The following is a 17227-nucleotide window of genomic DNA, read 5'->3' on the forward strand; positions in this document are numbered from 1 at the left end:
CCACCAGCGCACACCTCTCGAGCTCCCTGCCTTCTCGGCCGCCGCCTTCACCCCGACTTCGTGCGACGGTCTTCGCGCGACGGTCCACTACAACTCCCGCCTGGGCCGCCTGCAAGCCCGAGAGCGCCGAGTGGGCGCGCGGGCTGCGCGCGGGCAGGCGCCCGGAGCTCTGGGCATGCTCAGTCGCGCGGGCAGGGCTCCGGGCGCGAGCCGGGCTCCCGCTGCACCACATTCGCCGGCTGCCAAGGGGAGCCGCCGGGCGCTCGCAGACTCGGCGAGCGCTGCCCGCACAAGACCCTACCGCCGCGCCCCGCGCCGCCACCCCGAGCCATGGCATCCCTCGGCCACCCAGCCGCCTTTGGCCGGGCCACCCATGTCGTGGTACGGGCGCTGCCCGAGTCCCTCGCCCAGCAGGCGCTGAGGCGCACCAAGGGCGACGAGGTGGATTTCGCCCGCGCTGAGCGGCAGCACCAGCTCTACGTGGGCGTGCTGGGCAGTAAGCTGGGGCTGCAGGTGGTGCAGCTGCCCGCCGACGAGAGCCTCCCAGACTGCGTGTTCGTGGAGGACGTGGCCGTGGTGTGCGAGGAGACGGCCCTGATCACCCGCCCCGGGGCGCCGAGCCGGAGGAAGGAGGTAACTGCCCGCCCGGAGAAGCGAGGGGTGCGGCCCGGAATGCTCGCCCGGCCCTCACGTGCCGAGCGCGACCGACTTGCCGGGGAAATCGCGGAACTGGCCCCCGGGCTAGTTCAGAACTTCCCATTTAGGGGAGAGGGTGTGTGTGCAAAGAGAGAAGTTCATTGTTCACGCCTCCCGGCTGCCGGCGCAGCTTGAATGCCTTGGAGAGGACCCGACTGAGTGTGGTCGTGCAGACTCGGGCAGGTGGGTGGGGTGGGGAATCCATCTCACAGCATTTTTATTTGTAAAGATTAAAAAGCAGTAAAGACAGTGCAACTCCGCCCGTTTCCCAGGGAGCTGGGGGCTGGGAGAGGTGCCCTTCCAGGCGGGCGGGTGGAGGCTGGGCGAGGGCTCTGAGGGCGGGTTGGTGACCCTGAACCCCCAAGTCCTGCCAGGAGCTGGGAGCAGGGCTGTCCAGACGAAGGAACGGGGTGTCGGTTCCCATAGATCTACGGTGTCCCAAGTTACTTTTCAGTGGTGGAGAGAGTCCCGCAGAAGGGGACTAACAAGTGAATGAATGTAAGACTGGCTTGTTGCTGAGCGGTGGTGTCTGGGTTGGAAAAGCTGTATTCAGTGTAGGGTGTTGGGTGTGTATATGTGTGTGTATGTTTAATTGGAAATGGCTTCACAAATTCCATAATTTTTATTCTCTCTACTTTAAAACTCACAGTAATTAGAGCTTTTTGTGTTCTCAAAGGATGGTGACTACTTTGAAATATTGCCGTTTGTGAAAATGGCAGTGATTGCTTTAAACACAAGGTAGGTTAGTGGGGAGAGACAAATAGAGTGAGACTGGATTTTAAAATGCCATCTGGCCTGGGATTCTTCTCGTTGCCTGCTAAGAGCCGGGGCTCAAGACTCTGGGTTGCTATTGGCATCAAGTGGCATTGCAAGAAGCTGCCGGTTTCTTTCTTATATGGAGGTTAGGGATTTTTTTCTCCATATTTTGTCTTTATTTGATTCACATTGAAAGTGTCTCACAGAGCTCATAGTTTAAAATGTGCTTATTCTCCACCTACTTCACTGCATGGGTGGATGATAGAACTTTGCTTGACCTGAGAGAAAAAGCATATTTGGTTTATTTCTCACTGAGATTATCAGCTTTTTTTTTTCTTCCCCACCCAGCCTTAGCAGAAAACCGAGAGTAACAGGTCGAATTCTCTTAGCTCTTTTATCTCCTTTGCCATGCCTCTCCATCTTTGAGTCTGTGAGATGACTTGCTCCGTTTTAAACTGATAAGCACGTAACCACATTTGAACACTTTCTGATGTGTCCCAGGCCATATGGCAAAACTGTGGTTTGTTTAAAAGAGTAAGGTAGATTTTAAAAACCCTTTCAAAATGGCACTCATTTGTTGAGGCTGGTCCAATTTCCTGTTAAGAGACTGTGAGTATATTTAATCATCCATTTCATTTTATTCCTGTAATAAAACCTTTCAAATTTTGGCCTTCCTCATGCTAAAGTGGGCAGTGATCTCTCTCCCCATCAGATTTTGAGGCATAGGTTTAAAAAAGACCTCACTCTTGTATCAGGCTGGTGGCCCAATGCCAGAGGCCGCGTAGTGTTAAAGATAAGAACATAAAAAAAAAAAAAAAAAGATAAGAACATCAGACTGAATGTAATCCTGTGACCTTGGGGACTATCTCTTGCCTCAGTTTTCTCATCTGTAAAGTGGACATAATCATACCTATTTCATAGAATTGTGGTAATAAATTTATTAATCCACCTGAAATATAGAGGGCAGGACATTTCATTAAGTGTTTTTATTCACTTCCCAGTGGATCATGGAAGATTTGCTCCTTGAGCAATAAGAAGTCTACTGTACACTGATGCAGTTATAGTGACATTTCCCCATCCCAGGGTGAAGGGGAGTTGTCTTCATGCCTTAGGTTCCATCCTAATCTGCTCTGTAGCACTGCCTCCCAGGTTGAGTTTTCTGCTGGTGTGCGGCCCCTCCCCACATCACCTTTGCCATTGCCTCTGATCAGATCCCCAGGGTAATAAACCTTCCAACCAGAGAAAGGAATTCAGGCAGTCATGTTGGGTGGGGTGCGTCAGAGATCTCTTTGAAATCTCTATTAGTTTGCTGCCTACATTGAAGTTAATAAATGCTTGCTGAGCGAATGAACAAATGAATTAATAAAATACTAATTAGCTTCCCAGGTGGTTCAATGTTAAAGAATCCACCTGCCAAACAAGAGACATGGTTCAATCCCTGGGTCAGGAAGATCCCCTTGAGAAGGAACATGTAACCCACTCCAGCATTATTGCCTGGAAAATTCCATGGACAGAGGACCATACAGGAGGCTACAGTCCATGGAGTCACGAAAGAGTTGGATATGACTTAGCAACTAAACAGCTAACTAAACAGTTAGCTAATATCAGTAAGCTGATAATAATTACTTCAAGGCCCTCTTGAATTATTATATATAAATATTTCATGTAACACTAATCTCCCTAACTGAAATTCCACAACAACCAAAGCATTATTTTAAAATTATTAACACTGATCTCCTTGTTTCCCGTCTCTTACTACTCATTCCATTTTCTGCACTGTTGCCAAGTTGGTCTTCCTAAAACTCCTATCTGATCCTGTTCCTCTTCTGATTAAAATTCTAGAAGGGCCTCCATTGAGCTTGATAAACCCATTGATCTGGGATCTCCTTGCCTTTTCAGCTTTAGCTGTATCTCTGACCCCACCCCACGTGCCTCTCAACCCTTGGCTCAAGCCAGCTTCTTTTTCTGACTCACCATGCTATTGCTTTTTCGGGCATACATTCCTCCTTCACCCAGAACATTATTCCTCCTTCCTCTCCTGCATTTTATCTGACTTTTCCGACTCAAGTGTCAGTTCTCAGCTTACTGTTACCATTAATATTATTAGCTAATTGTTACTGGGAGCTTGCCATTTGCCAGACATTGTGCTGGATTTATGACATGCATTTCATTGAATGTTCACATCAACTCTTGTGCTCATTGTTATCATTATTTGTGTTTAAAAGTTGATGACACTGAGTCTTAGTGAGATTAAATAAATTGCCCAAGGCGAACCACTCAATATTCTTGCCTTGAGAACCCCATAACAGTATGAGAAGGCAAAAAGATAGGACACTGAAAGATGAACTCCCCAGGTTGGTAGGTGCACAATATGCTGCTGGAGATCAGTGGAGAAATAACTCCAGAAAGAATGAAGGGATGGAGCCAAAGCAAAAACAACACCCAGTTGTGGATGGAACTGGTGATAGAAGCAACGTTCGTTGCTGTAATGTGCAGTATTGCATAGGAACCTGGAACGTTAGGTTCATGAATCAAGGCAAATTGGAAGTGGTCAAACATGAGATGGAAAGAGTGAACATTGACATTCTAGGAATCAGCGAACTAAGATGGACTGGAATGGGTGAATTTAACTCAGATGGCCATTATACCTACTACTGTGGGCAAGAATCCCTTAGAAGAAATGGAGTAGCCATCATAGTCAACAAAAGAGTCCAAAATGCAGTACTTGGATGCAATTTCAAAAACAACAGAATGATCTCTATTCGTTTCCAAGGCAAACTATTCAATATCACAGTAGTCCAAGTCTATGCCCTGACCAGAAATGCTGAAGAAGCTGAAGTTGAAGAGTTCTCTGAAGACCTACAAGATCTTGTAGAACTAACATCCAAAAAAGATGTCCTTTTCATTATAGGGGACTGGAATGCAAAAGGAAGAAGTCAAGAAACACCTGGAATAATAGGCAAATTTGGCCTTGGAGTACAGAATGAAGCAGGGCAAAAGTTAATAGAGTTCTGCCAAGAGATCACACTTGTCATAGCAAACACCCTCTTCCAACAACATAAGAGAAGACTCTACACATCACCAGATGGTAAACACCAAAATCAAATTGATTATATTCTTTGCAGCCAAACATGGAGAAGCTCTCTATACAGTCAGCAAAAACAAGACTGGGAGCTGACTGTGGCTCAGATCATGAACTCCTTATTGCCAAATTCAGACTGAAATTAAAGAAAGTAGGGAAAACCATTAGACCATTCAGGTATGATCGAAATCAAATCCCTTATGATTATACAGTGGAAGTGAGAAATAAATTTAAGGGACTAGATTTAATACACAGAGTGCCTGATGAACTATGGATGGAGGTTCATGACATTGTACAGGAGACAGGGATCGAGACCATCCCCAAGGAAAAGAAATACAAAAAAGCAAAATGGCTGTCTGAGGAGGCCTTACAAATAGCTGTGAAAAGAATAGAAGCAAAAAGCAAAGGAGAAAAGGAATGCTATACCTATCTGAAAGGAGAGTTCCAGAGAATAGCAAGGAGAGATAAGAAAGCCTTCCTCAGCGATCAGTGCAAAAAAATAGAGGAAAACAACAGAATGGGAAAGACTAGAGATCTCTTCAAGAAAATTAGAGATACCAAGGGAACATTTCATGCAAAGATGGGCTCAATAAAGGACAGAAATGATAGGGACCTAACAGAAGCAGAAGATATTAAGAAGAGGTGACAAGAATACACAGAAGAACTATACAAAAAAGGTCTTCACGACCCAGTAGTCACGATGGCGTGATCACTCACCTAGAGCCAGACATCCTGGAATGTGAAGTCAAGTGGGTCATAGGAAGCATCACTATGAACAAAGCTAGTGGATGTGATGGAATTCCAGTTGAGCTATTTCAAATCCTGAAAGATGATGCTGTGAAAGTGCTGTACTCAATATGCCAGCAAATTTGGAAAACTCAGCAGTGGCCACAGGACTGGAAAAGGTCAGTTTTTATTCCAATCCCAAAGAAAGGCAATGCCAAAGAATGTTCAAACTACCACACAATTGCACTCATCTCACAGGCTAGTAAAGTGATGCTTAAAATTCTCCAAACCAGGCTTCAGCAATACATGAACCGAGAACTTCCAGATGTTCAAGCTGGTTTTAGAAAAGGCAGAGGAACCAGAGATCATATTACAACATCTGATGGATCATTGAAAGAGCAAGAGAGTTCCAGAAAAACATCTATCTCTGCTTTATTGCCCATGCCAAAGCCTTTGACTGTGTGGATCACAATAAACTGTGGAAAATTCTGAAAGAGATGGGAATACCAGAACACCTGACCTGCCTCTTGAGAAACCTGTATGCAGATCAGGAAGCAACAGTCAGAACTGGACATGGAACAACAGACTGGTTCCAAATAGGAAAAGGAGTACGTCAAGGCTGTATACTGTGACCCTGCTTATTTAACTTATGTGCAGAGTGCATCATGAGAAAGACTAGGCTGGAAGGAGTACAAGCTGGAATCAAGACTGCCAGGAGAAATATCAATAACCTCAGATATGCAGATGACACCACCCTTATGGCAGAAAGTGAAGAAGAACTAAAAAGCCTCTTGATGAAAGTGAAAGAGGAGAGTGAAAAAGTTGGCTTTAAGCTCAACATTCAGAAAACTAAGATCATGGCATCCAGTCCCATCACTTCATGGGAAATAGATGGGGAAACAGTGGAAACAGTGGCTGACTTTATTTTTTTGGGCTCCAAAATCACTGCAGATGGTGATTGCAGCCACAAAATTAAAAGGTGCTTACTCCTTGGTAGGAAAGTTTTGACCAACCTAGATAGCATATTAAAAAGCAGAGACATTACTTTGCCAACAAAGGTCTGTCTAGTCAAGGCTATGGTTTTTCCAATAGTCATGTATAGATGTGAGAGTTGGACTATAAAGAAAGCTGAGTGCAGAAGAATTGATGCTTTTGAAGTGTGGTGTTGGAGAAGACTCTTGAGAGTCCCTTGGACTGCAAGGAGATCCAACAGTCCATCCTAAAGGAGATCAGTCCTGGGTGTTCATTGGAAGGACTGATGCTGAAGCTGAAACTCCAATACTTTGACCACCTGTTTCGAAGAGCTGACTCATTTGAAAAGACCCTGATGCTGGGAAAGATTGAGGGCAGGAGGAGAAGGGGAAGACGGAGGATGAGATGGCTGGATGGCATCACCGACTCAATGGACATGGATTTTGATAAACTCTGGGAGTTGGTGATGGACAGGGAGGCCTGGCGTGCTGCGGTTCATGGGGTTGTGAAGAGTCAGACATGACTGAGCGACTAAACTGAACTGAGAGAATTATTGTTGTTGTTCAGTCGCTCAGTCTTGTCTGACTTTCTTTGTGACGCTATGGACTGCTGCACACCAGGCTTCTCTGTCCTTCACCATCTCCTGTCCTTGCTCAAATTCATGTTCATTGAGTCAGTGATGCCATCCAACCATCTCATCCTCTGTCACCCTTTTCTCTTCCTGCCTTCAATCTTTCCTAGCATTAGGATCTTATCCAATAAGTTGGCTCTTTGCATCAGGTGGCCAAAGTATTGGAGCTTCAAGCTTTAGCATCAGTCCTTCCAATGAATATTCAGAATTGATTTCCTTTAGAATTGACTGGTTTGATCTCCCTGCAGCCCAAGGGACTCTCAATAGTCTTCTCCAACACCACAGTTCAAAAGCATCAATTCTTTGATGCTCTGCCTTCTCTATAGTCCACCTCTCACATCCATACATGACCTCCGGAAAAACCATAGCTTTGACTAGATGGACCTTTGTTGACAAAGTAATGTCTCTGCTTTTTAATATGCTGTCTATGTTTCTCATAGCTTTCTTCCAAGGAGCAAGTGTCTTTTAATTCCATGACTGCAGTCACCATCTGCAGTTATTTTGGGACCCAAGTTAACCAATGAAACCAGGATTTGAACTCAGATTTGCCAGACTCTAAAGCTTTACTTCCAAGTGCTGGGATGTTAGATCTCACTTTCTCAAGCATAGGATTGGTTCTTCTTTTATGAACATCTCTGTATGCCCTGTTATATTTATCGTAACATATGATAATTGTCTGTGTATCTTCCTATAGCCCCCTCACTATTATGAAAGCTGTGAGGGCAAAGATCATATCTGCATTGTTCAACATTTTATCCTGTGGACCTTGTATACAATAGTCATGTGGCAAATATTTTGTTGAAGAAAAATGTTTCTATGATTTTAAGTAAACCTTTGCTTTCCTTCATTATGGCATATGGTGTTTTTTAAGCATTTCCAGTCAGTAGAGTCCCAAAAGTTTCATTGCAACTCTAGGTGATTTGTAACTGTTTTTCTCTTCCTCTCTCAGTTAATGCTTTTGTCTCCTTGTTGTTTTGTTTTTATTAAAATGCTGAAGTTTCTTCTTAATCAAAACATCATGTTATATTTAATGAATTTTCTTCCTTGGAAGAAAGGACTGAGAACCAAACTCAAGAAAGTAACCCTTCTGTGCACACTCAGTATTTGCCAGAAAGGATCCTCCAAATATTAGTAAAACACAGACCATGTCTGCAGCAAGCCTAAGTTTTAGTGAAGAAAACTGTATATAGAGAGAGTCAGCTTATAATATTACTTGCCTTATAACTCCATGTCTTCAGGAATATGAGTGCCTTCATATATTGAATACTTTGAAGACAAATAAATTAGCCTTGAAAAGCCAGTCATATTTTAAATGAATCCAGATTACATTTTAGAGGGGGAAAAGATCAATTATAAATATCAGAAGTTGAGTAAACAGATATCTAAAAGCTGAAATAAGGCAAGTGACAGAGTGTGATGACTGGATTTTTAAAAAATAAAAACTTCTATTATACTTGCCTGCAGTACCAAATTCAAAAGATACAAAAGGCAGCATAGTAAAGGTAAGTCTTTCCCCTCACCTCACCCTTGTACCTTACTACCCACTTCTCTCCCTGAGGCAAATACTAATGCCATTTTCTGTAATTTTTTTTCCAGAAGGTTTTTAGTACTTAGTAAATGATTACCTGACAATATTTGTTCAAGAAAAATTGTGAAATACATCCTGTGCCCTTTCACCCCTCTCTCAGAGCCGTTTTATATTTTCCCAGGTACTAAGTATTAATATATAAAGTATTCTGTCTAGGAGAAAAGCCACACAAACTCATTCTCACAAAGTGATAATGGCTTTAGTTATCCCTAACTAGAGCCTTTGCATTACTGGGGACCTGTTTAGGAAGAAGGCAATGCTTAGCACAAGGTAATAGATCTCCAATGCAGAAATAAACATGAAGGCCAGGGGTGGGGGTGGGCTGGGGGGTGGCGGACAGGAAGGTATAAATGGAAAAGGTAAGCAATACATATTTGCATAGTAATTTCTGTTCTATTAGGGCAGTTAGCTCTTTGCATCTACGTATTTGGGTTCTGGGAGAAGGCAATGGCAACCCACTCTTGCCTGGAAAATCCCATGCACGGAGGAGCCTGGTGGGCTGCAGTCCATGGGGTCACTGGGAGTCAGACACGACTGAATGACTTCACTTTCACAGTTCACTTTCATGCAATGGAGAAGGAAATGGCAACCCACTCCAGTGTTCTTGCCTGGAGAATCCCAGAGACGGGGGAACCTGGTGGGCTGCTGTCTATGGGGTCGCACAGAGTCGGACACGACTGAAGCGACTTAGCAGCAGCAGCATTTTGGTCCTGGCTTCTTATCTGGTTAGGAAAAAGCATAATTATATTCTTTCCAAAGGCAAGGTGAGCATTAAGATCGTGTCTAATAACCAACCAAGTTGTGTGTGTGTGTGTGTGTGTGTGTGTGTGTGTGTGAATAGCAAAAAATAATATTATTTTTGTTGTTTGGATGCTAAGTCATGTCCGACTCTTTGCAACCCCATAGACTATAGCTCACCAGGCTCCTCTGTCTGTGGGATTTCCCAGGCCAGAGTACTGGAGTGGGTTGCTATTTCCTTCTCCAGGGGTTCTTTCCGACCCAGGGATCGAACCTGTGTCTCCTGCAGTGGCAGGCAGATTCTCTACCACTGAGCCAACAGGGAAGCCTCAGCATTATTATTAATATTAGTTCTGTTTAAAAGATGAGGGGACTGAGTCTTGGGTGACCAAGGTTAAGTAACTGACCCAAAGTCACACAGAGCTAATTAGTGCCAGAATTGAACTTCTCATGAAAGTATGATCATTTTTGCTCGAAGGGCTTGTGGCCAGTTGTCGAGTTTAACGGATCATTAAATCAATATAAAACTGCTACCTGAGTTTCATTTTATACACTGACAATGTACAATATAACTTGGACATTAACTAAGTGAATCATTTTACCTCTCTCCCTCCTAAAAAACTAAATTTTTTTTTCATTTTAGTTAAAAAAATAATTCATTTATATGAAACCCTCAAATTGCCTGGGCACAGTTCATGAATAATTGTGCTTTATTTACCAGCAGACTAGTTGATTGCTTTTTAAAATGCACACATTTCCTCAAACTTCCGTTTAACTTCAGGTGAGAAAACTGCCCTAAGCCATAATTAGAAATTACCCAGGCTCTTACCACGCTAGAAAGTGAATGAGCTGGAGGTGCCTCACATGGCAGCAGATTAACGGTTCTTGATAAATTGTCACCTCAAACTGGTTAGAACAACTGCTCCCTTTCAGGGTGTTTCTTTTCAGACTCTTTTATGTGGCCTTGGCAATAAGCTTTTGGAAATTGAACTGTTTCTTGGAAACTTGGATGCATCTAATAATGTAATATACTCCCATGCAGTTGATCTTGAAAGCCTTGAAAAGAAAGAACGTAATGATGAGTAGGGAGTGACATCTATTAGATACTATTAGCTGAAAATGAGCTTTCTGCAGAGATCCTTAGAATCATAAAACTAAGAAGGCAGAGATAGATCCCTTATAATTCAGATATGCTGTGAAATTGCTTTTGCATGTTTTTGAATTCTTACTGAGCTCAGATTTCTTCAAAATGAGGTATCTGGTCCATTAATGTAAACCACAACACAGAAAAATCTACTTAAGACTTTTGAACAGATTTACCTTCTACTATCTTTGCATCATAAATAAATGATTCATGAAACTCAATCTAAATTTGGAGATGTGTGTTTAGAAAATGAATTATGGTTATTATTTACTTGACAGCATTTGTTGTTAAAATCTGTAACCACTTCAGAAAGCCCAGCTTCCTAACTGGAGATCTGGACATGTGGTAGAGTTCATTCTCCTAATCAAGAGGTACCATAATCAAAGGTAAAATGGCTGAAATCTTAATGAGAAAAGGTTTCATTTATACCTTATACAGACTGCAGTGCATTGTTCACCCCAGGTAATAGATGAATCTTTATTTACTGTAACGAAATCCCTGATGTTTCATAAGAATGCTCCCCTGACCTTTGAAGTTGACTTTTACTGCTTTCCCTAAACTGATATTAGGCATTAAATCTGTCAGAGTCCTCGGGCACATTTCATAAACAGGCACTTCTCATCCAAATGGACAGAGTAATCTCAAACAACAAATCCCATTTAAAAATGTGTGCATGTAACACCATCCTAGTTTACTATATCATCATCAAACATTTAATAATGTACATTGTCTTCCTAAAACTGAGTGTTGATGGAGGGGTAGAATCACATAGCAAGAATAGATCGCTGGACTTTAGATTCATCGTGTTTTTATGACCAGAGAAGTGAGCATAGCAGACTATGAAGACAGAAGTACGAATTAGTACAGGGTGGGTTTAATTTTGCCCACCAAATCAATGGGGACAAACCTGAATTAGTTTAACATAGCAAATTAAAGGGAATACAACTTTTAGCCCGCTTTCATAGCTAGATGGGCTTATGGTATAAGTTGTCATTCTGATAGAGATGAGTAAGTACATCAGTATTTTGCTTGACTTGATTATGTGTAAGTAAATCTTTGACTTCATTAAAAATGTGTTTGCCTTGAGTTCTCTGTCCTTATTTTGTTTAAGAAATATTGAAGTTTTCCATGGAAAACTTTCAGAAGTTTTCTTCAGAAACAGACTCACAGATTTAAAGAACAAACTTATGTTTACCAGGAAGAGTCAGGGGATGGGATAGTTAGGGAGTTTGAGATAAACACAGATACTCTGCTATATTTAAAATGGATAAAATGTTTCTAAATGGCACAGAGAGCTCTGTTCAATGTTATCTGGCAGCCTGGATGGGAGGGGAGATTGGGGGAGAATGGATACTATATGTATGAGTCACTCTGCTGAGCATCTGAAGCTATCTCAACACTGTTAAGTGGCTATACTCCAGTATAAAATAAAAAGTTTTAAAAAAAGAAATATTGAAATTTTATTATTTATTTATAGCAGTAATGATGAGTGCCATGACTGTGTTAAAAATGACTGTGATTTTGAAGCTGAAGGCATAATAGTTGGATCGCTCGTGTATGTTTGTGCATTCAACAACTGTCTACTACACACCAGACTCAGTGTTTGATGCTGTGGAGATGTAGGTGAATTAGATACCACTGTTGCCTGGACCTCACAGTCCAGCTAGGGAGGCAGACCAGTGGCAGACCCTTGGAGAATAGGGTTTTGGTGCTATGGAACGTCCAGGAGGTGGGTCTGACCCCTACCAGGGCTTCTCAGACGTGATCATTGAGTTAGCAGCAACCAGAGCAAGGCAGAGAGAGGCAGTCTTCAGAGACAGAGAGCAATGTGGGATAGGATGAGGGTGATGGCACAGTGGAAATTAGTTTCACTAATGTTGAAAAGGATGCAGGGCTGAGAAAAGCCTGCCTGTGCCCCCTCAGATCGAGAATTTTGATTCCCAGTTCTGAGTTCACCAGGAGAACTACTCCTTAATCGTGTTTCCTGTTTGAGGCCCAGAGAGATGTGGCTGTCTGACACACGGCATTGCTAACTTGTCCTCCCATCTTTTCTTCTACCTTGTTCTCCATCAGGGTCTGGCATTCCTTCCAGGATTCCTGAGTAGCACAGTTTGGGAACTATAGTCTTACTCTCGAATGGACTAAAGTCCACTCCAAGTCTGAGATTCATTTCTTGAGGTTGCTGGAATGTCATTTGGCTAAGTTGTGCTTTTTCCCCTTTGGCCCAAAATTTGCACATTAGGATACATAAAGCAAACCTGGCATCTGCCACATATAGGTATATAATGTTACCCCTGTCAATGGCAGGTAAGAGAGAACTCTTTTCTGTTTGCTGTTGAAATGTGTTTTTATTCACAAATCTTTCCTTCTTGGCAATAGACACCATTGAATCTTACACTAATATAAATCAAGTGTACCCAAAACTGAGCATGCATTTATAATCATAGGTTGAATTTTGTAGAAGCTGCAGACAACAGCAAAGTCAGAATACAACACTGTCCTAGGTGTTGGGGCATGCTGGTTTTGATTTTTATAGTAATAATAAGATCTAATATCCTTTCCAGCTTGGAGATGCTACACTTTCCTTTTGGAACTCAGAGTGTATTAGGGTGGAAAGTAGAGGGTGGAGGAGGGATGGGGGATGGGGAGATTATAATAATTTATATTTGTGAGATGGGATTGGGGTTTGATGAATAAACTGAAAACTGAATGTTTTCAACTGAAAACATTAAACTTGTTCTACTTAATTAACCAGTCATTTAAACTCATGCCTTGCTAATGATAACCCATTAAGAGATGAGTTGAATTTTCTAACTCTATGCCAAAATCTCTGCTTATTTAACGTTTTGTATAGCACATTTGATAAGAAATGTTTCCCACAGAAAACTTCAAATAAAAGCTGCTGAAAGATCATAAAATTCCTAGAAATCATTCCACATGATTTCTCTCATCACACATCACTGTCATCTGTGTCTACCAGCTGATGTTTCTGTGGTGAATGTGAATCAGTAGCCCCCCAAAATGGAGAGAATTGAATACAAGGTATGTCCTGTGACGTGTGTTTTCTCTTATAACTAAACGTCTTGACTTGCCCATAGCGCTTCTTTCTTATAAACCCCCCATGCATATGTACTAATTTCCATTTGGTGATGAAATTTCAGTTTCATTTTCCAGATTTTATCTTTTGTCTTCCAAAAAATGCGTAGTTATTTTTCTAAGTAAACACCAAAAAAACAAGATACTCATTTAGATGTAGCCCTTCTATAATAAACTGTGTAAAAATTAAGACTGTTGACAAGTAAGATATTGACATAATTTTTTTTAACTTGGAAATATGCTTGTGATAAACTTACACATTTTTAGCTTGAAATGAGTCCAAAAAATTGAAGTTAGTTAAATAATCTTGGTGCAGTTACAAGGTAAAAATAGAAGAAAAATACATCTATTTTAATTTTTTTTTAATCAAAAGGGAACTTCCATTTTACAGGGAAAGAGAGTAACTAAAGCTTGGCTTCATTCATGTTTGCCATATAGATGTATTTTCCAATTCAAGAGTTTTATGTGCAGAAGTTTAAATCTAGTTCTTTATCTTGAGGCACTCGAACCATTTTTGCTCTTGCTTTCATATTCTCCTGTGTGCCATTTTAGTCCTTTATCAAGGGTCCTGGCTTTCTGGCCCCCCCTTTCTCCAAAAAATGCACTGTTGGGAGAGGGAATGACCACAGTTAAAAAGGGCACTGAATTCTTCACTTTTCTCTGTTACTCTGTTACTGTGCATCTCTAAAGCTATAGGCTCCCCTTCCTCTCCAAGCTTCCCCAAGCTTCTCCAAATGTATAAGCAGTTTAACTCTGAACAGAGCACAGCTTCAAGATAAGGCTCTTAGTACAGTGTGTGTGTGTGTGTGTGTGTGTGTGTGTGTGTGTGTGTGTGTGTGTGTGTGTGTTCAAATTGCTGCTATCCATCTACTGTCATGGGGTCATGAAATCAATTCAGTGAGTCATGTCCAGCTCTTTTATTTTTCTTATAATAGAATCAGTAGAAAATGTCAGAGTACATGGCAACCTAGGGTCAATATTTTTTCATGAAACCTTTCCCTTTATACATTCATGTTCATGTGTATATTAATTAGGAACATAAAATGTGTTTCTTACTCTGAGTCATGCTAAGAAAAAAGTATAAAAACCCACTATATGGCCTTTCAACCAGATTGTACCAGTCAGCCTTTTATAGAAGTTCTAGAGGCTCATGTCTTTTGGCCCCTGGGTTCTGGGAATCGTGGCCAGAATCCCGAACACTTCTCTATACATATCGAAGCACACTGATTTCCACTTGCTTGGGTTGAATCCTTACCGGAATGGTATCCTGGCTGTTTGTATTCCTGTCTATCCAACATCAACAACAGAAATCATAATTGGGGAACATCAGGAGGAAGAAGACTGTTTACTTGACTCTTTGCTGGGAGCTGATTCTACCTTCGCTTCTTTGATGACATTCTAAACCAGGGTTAGTTACATTGACTAAGATGAGAAAGAATAGTTTCCATCTGAACTTGCATCTTTTTTCACTTTTTGGAGAGTTGATTAGCAGGCAGCATCACTAGCCCCTTGCATTAGGAGAGGTTGTGCTCCTGCATCTTCCCACCTGCGGCGCCCAGGTGGAAGCTGAGATCTTCATGGACCCCAGGAGACCTCAGGGCCCAGGGTCAGGATTTGGCTGTGGGTCCTCTTGGAAAGAAAACTGACACTCAGAACAGCATTTTGTTGCTGTTGTTCAAAGAGCCCCAGAATGTGCTAAAACAGTCATAATGTTAGTTCAAGTCATTCTCAGACCACTGCCAAAAGACCTACAGGGACCTTAAAAATCACTGCTTCCATCATTTTTTCCCACTTCTGCCATACTAAATGGGTAGAAATCCAGCTTTTATGAAAGAATGCCGAAAGGAAATTTAGTTTTCTTCCTCAAGTAATTCATTTCAGTACTATTTGTTGTTGATGGTGTCCACTAAATAGGAGACGCTTTGACCAATGTATAGGTTGTAGTTCATTCTGAGAAAGTGCATTTTACTGGTGAGTAATGAGGTAGTCTGTAACTACAGGGAAAAAAGTGTGAGTTTTTTTTTTCCCATCGTAACCCCCTTTTCACAGCTGAGCAGCCTAGTACTCAGAGTGAAGTGTGCTCCCTCACACATGCTCTTTTGTCCCCTCCACCCGCCCCCCGAAAAGGAGTGCTTTGAATATTTTGCTAAGAGACATTAATGATAGAGGCAAACAGTTTGTGGCTGTGACTGGAGAAATTGTGTGTTTGTAGGGAAAGGGCTTAGAAATGTGCATCTTGGAACTATAATTACATGAGGAAAAATGGATAGTGTGATTGTCATGTTCATGTCTGCATTTTTCTTTGTGAGCACTCAACTGGATAACTGCAGCCTCTGAGTGGTTTGAAAGAAACTGAGGATTAATATTGCTGCTAAACTGGACCCCAGAGAGAAGCTTCTTGGTGAGGGGGAGAAATGATAGGGATTTAAGTTACAACATTTTCTGGAAAGTAAAAGCAGAAAAATATACAAGATACAGCCCACTGGCCTCAGCTGGCTAAGGGCTCAATTATGATTTGATACACGTTCCCTGAATGAAACACGTACCCTCGCCTGCCCTGAGGTCAGCCTAATGACTGGAAATTCCAAAAATGTAACAGCTACTGTCCCTTGGCCTGTTTAAAACACACACACACAAACACACACAGCCCCACACCCATTCTGAATCAGGTTTGTATAAATTAACACATTCTGAGTCGGGTTTGGTTAAAATCAGTTTTCTAACAATGACTTCTCTGTAAATAATACTTCGTAGTAATGTGGGGCATCAAAAATGATTAGGGGAAAGGACTTCTATGGTGGTCCAATGGTTAAGAATCTGCCTGCCAGTACAGGGGACACGGGTTTAATCCCTGGGATCTGGGAGGATCCCACATGCCAAGAGGCGACTAAACCAGTGGGTCACAACTACTGAGCCCATGCTCTGCAACAAGAGAAGCCACCTCAATGAGAAGCCCACACACTGCTTGCCACAACTAGAGTCCCCCGGCTTGCCACTGCTAGAGAAAGCCCATGCACAGCAACGATGACCCAGTGCAGCCAAAAATAAATAAGTAAACATATAAATAAATAATACTTTCTTTTTTTTTTTTTTTTTAGAAAAAAGACCATTCAATTCCCTTTAGAAAAAAATGATTAGAGGGAATCTTGAGTCACTTTATTTTGGTGGACAACTAGCCAGGAGAAGTATTTTTTTAATTCTGCTTTTTCACTGGGCTTTTCCAAGTCTATGATCACCTTCTTTCCTCTTGGTTTTACTGTTCTCTGGAACTGTCAACAGAAGAGAAGGAACTTGTGCAGTTCCTGGACCTTTCCTACCCTTCTCTAGTTGGAGAGTTTCTGTAACACCATGGATTTGTCCTCATTTCCTGGACCTCGATAGTGATGTCAAATTATAAGTTTCAACTCATAAGGGGATCATAAAGTCAACCTAGTGTATCATTACCCCTTTTGTTTGCTTTTGCAATGAACTAGAATTAATATTTCTGATAGAAATATCAGAGTTTGCGCATAAGACAGGCAGGTATTGTTTTATGTAACTTTTGCCTTCTTTTCTCACACATGCACGTATACATGCTCCCTTGTGTGTTGTGGATCCCAATGTAAAGTGTATTTCTTACTGTGGATCATTGTCATTGAAATCTACGTATCTAGGAGACCAACATGAAAAAAATACCATCACTGTGGTTTTTGTTGACATTCTTCACTGTTTGCAACAACTATAGAATTTTGGCCTGTGTCAAAGGCCCTTGACTCATTGAGCAAATGGGCAGCTTGGTCTCAGGCACTCCTTTCATTA

General features: G+C 41.8%; 1 protein-coding gene across 2 annotated transcripts in view; it reads left to right on the forward strand.

Annotated features, from left to right (window-relative positions):
* The first annotated feature begins 203 nt into the window (after positions 1–203).
* DDAH1 (dimethylarginine dimethylaminohydrolase 1) overlaps positions 204–17227 on the forward strand; it is a 147132-nt gene continuing 130108 nt past the window's right edge. The window contains exon 1 of one of the 2 annotated variants that reach the window (XM_065909919.1): positions 204–633. In XM_065909919.1, coding sequence (XP_065765991.1) covers positions 331–633 — 303 coding nt within the window. In that variant the 5' untranslated portion in view covers positions 204–330. Of the gene's footprint in view, positions 634–858; positions 880–17227 lie in introns of those variants that run through there. The other variant, XM_065909928.1, reaches the window with a different exon arrangement.

This window comes from Muntiacus reevesi, chromosome 1 (genome assembly GCF_963930625.1).
Source record: "Muntiacus reevesi chromosome 1, mMunRee1.1, whole genome shotgun sequence".
Classification (NCBI taxonomy): domain Eukaryota; kingdom Metazoa; phylum Chordata; class Mammalia; order Artiodactyla; family Cervidae; genus Muntiacus; species Muntiacus reevesi.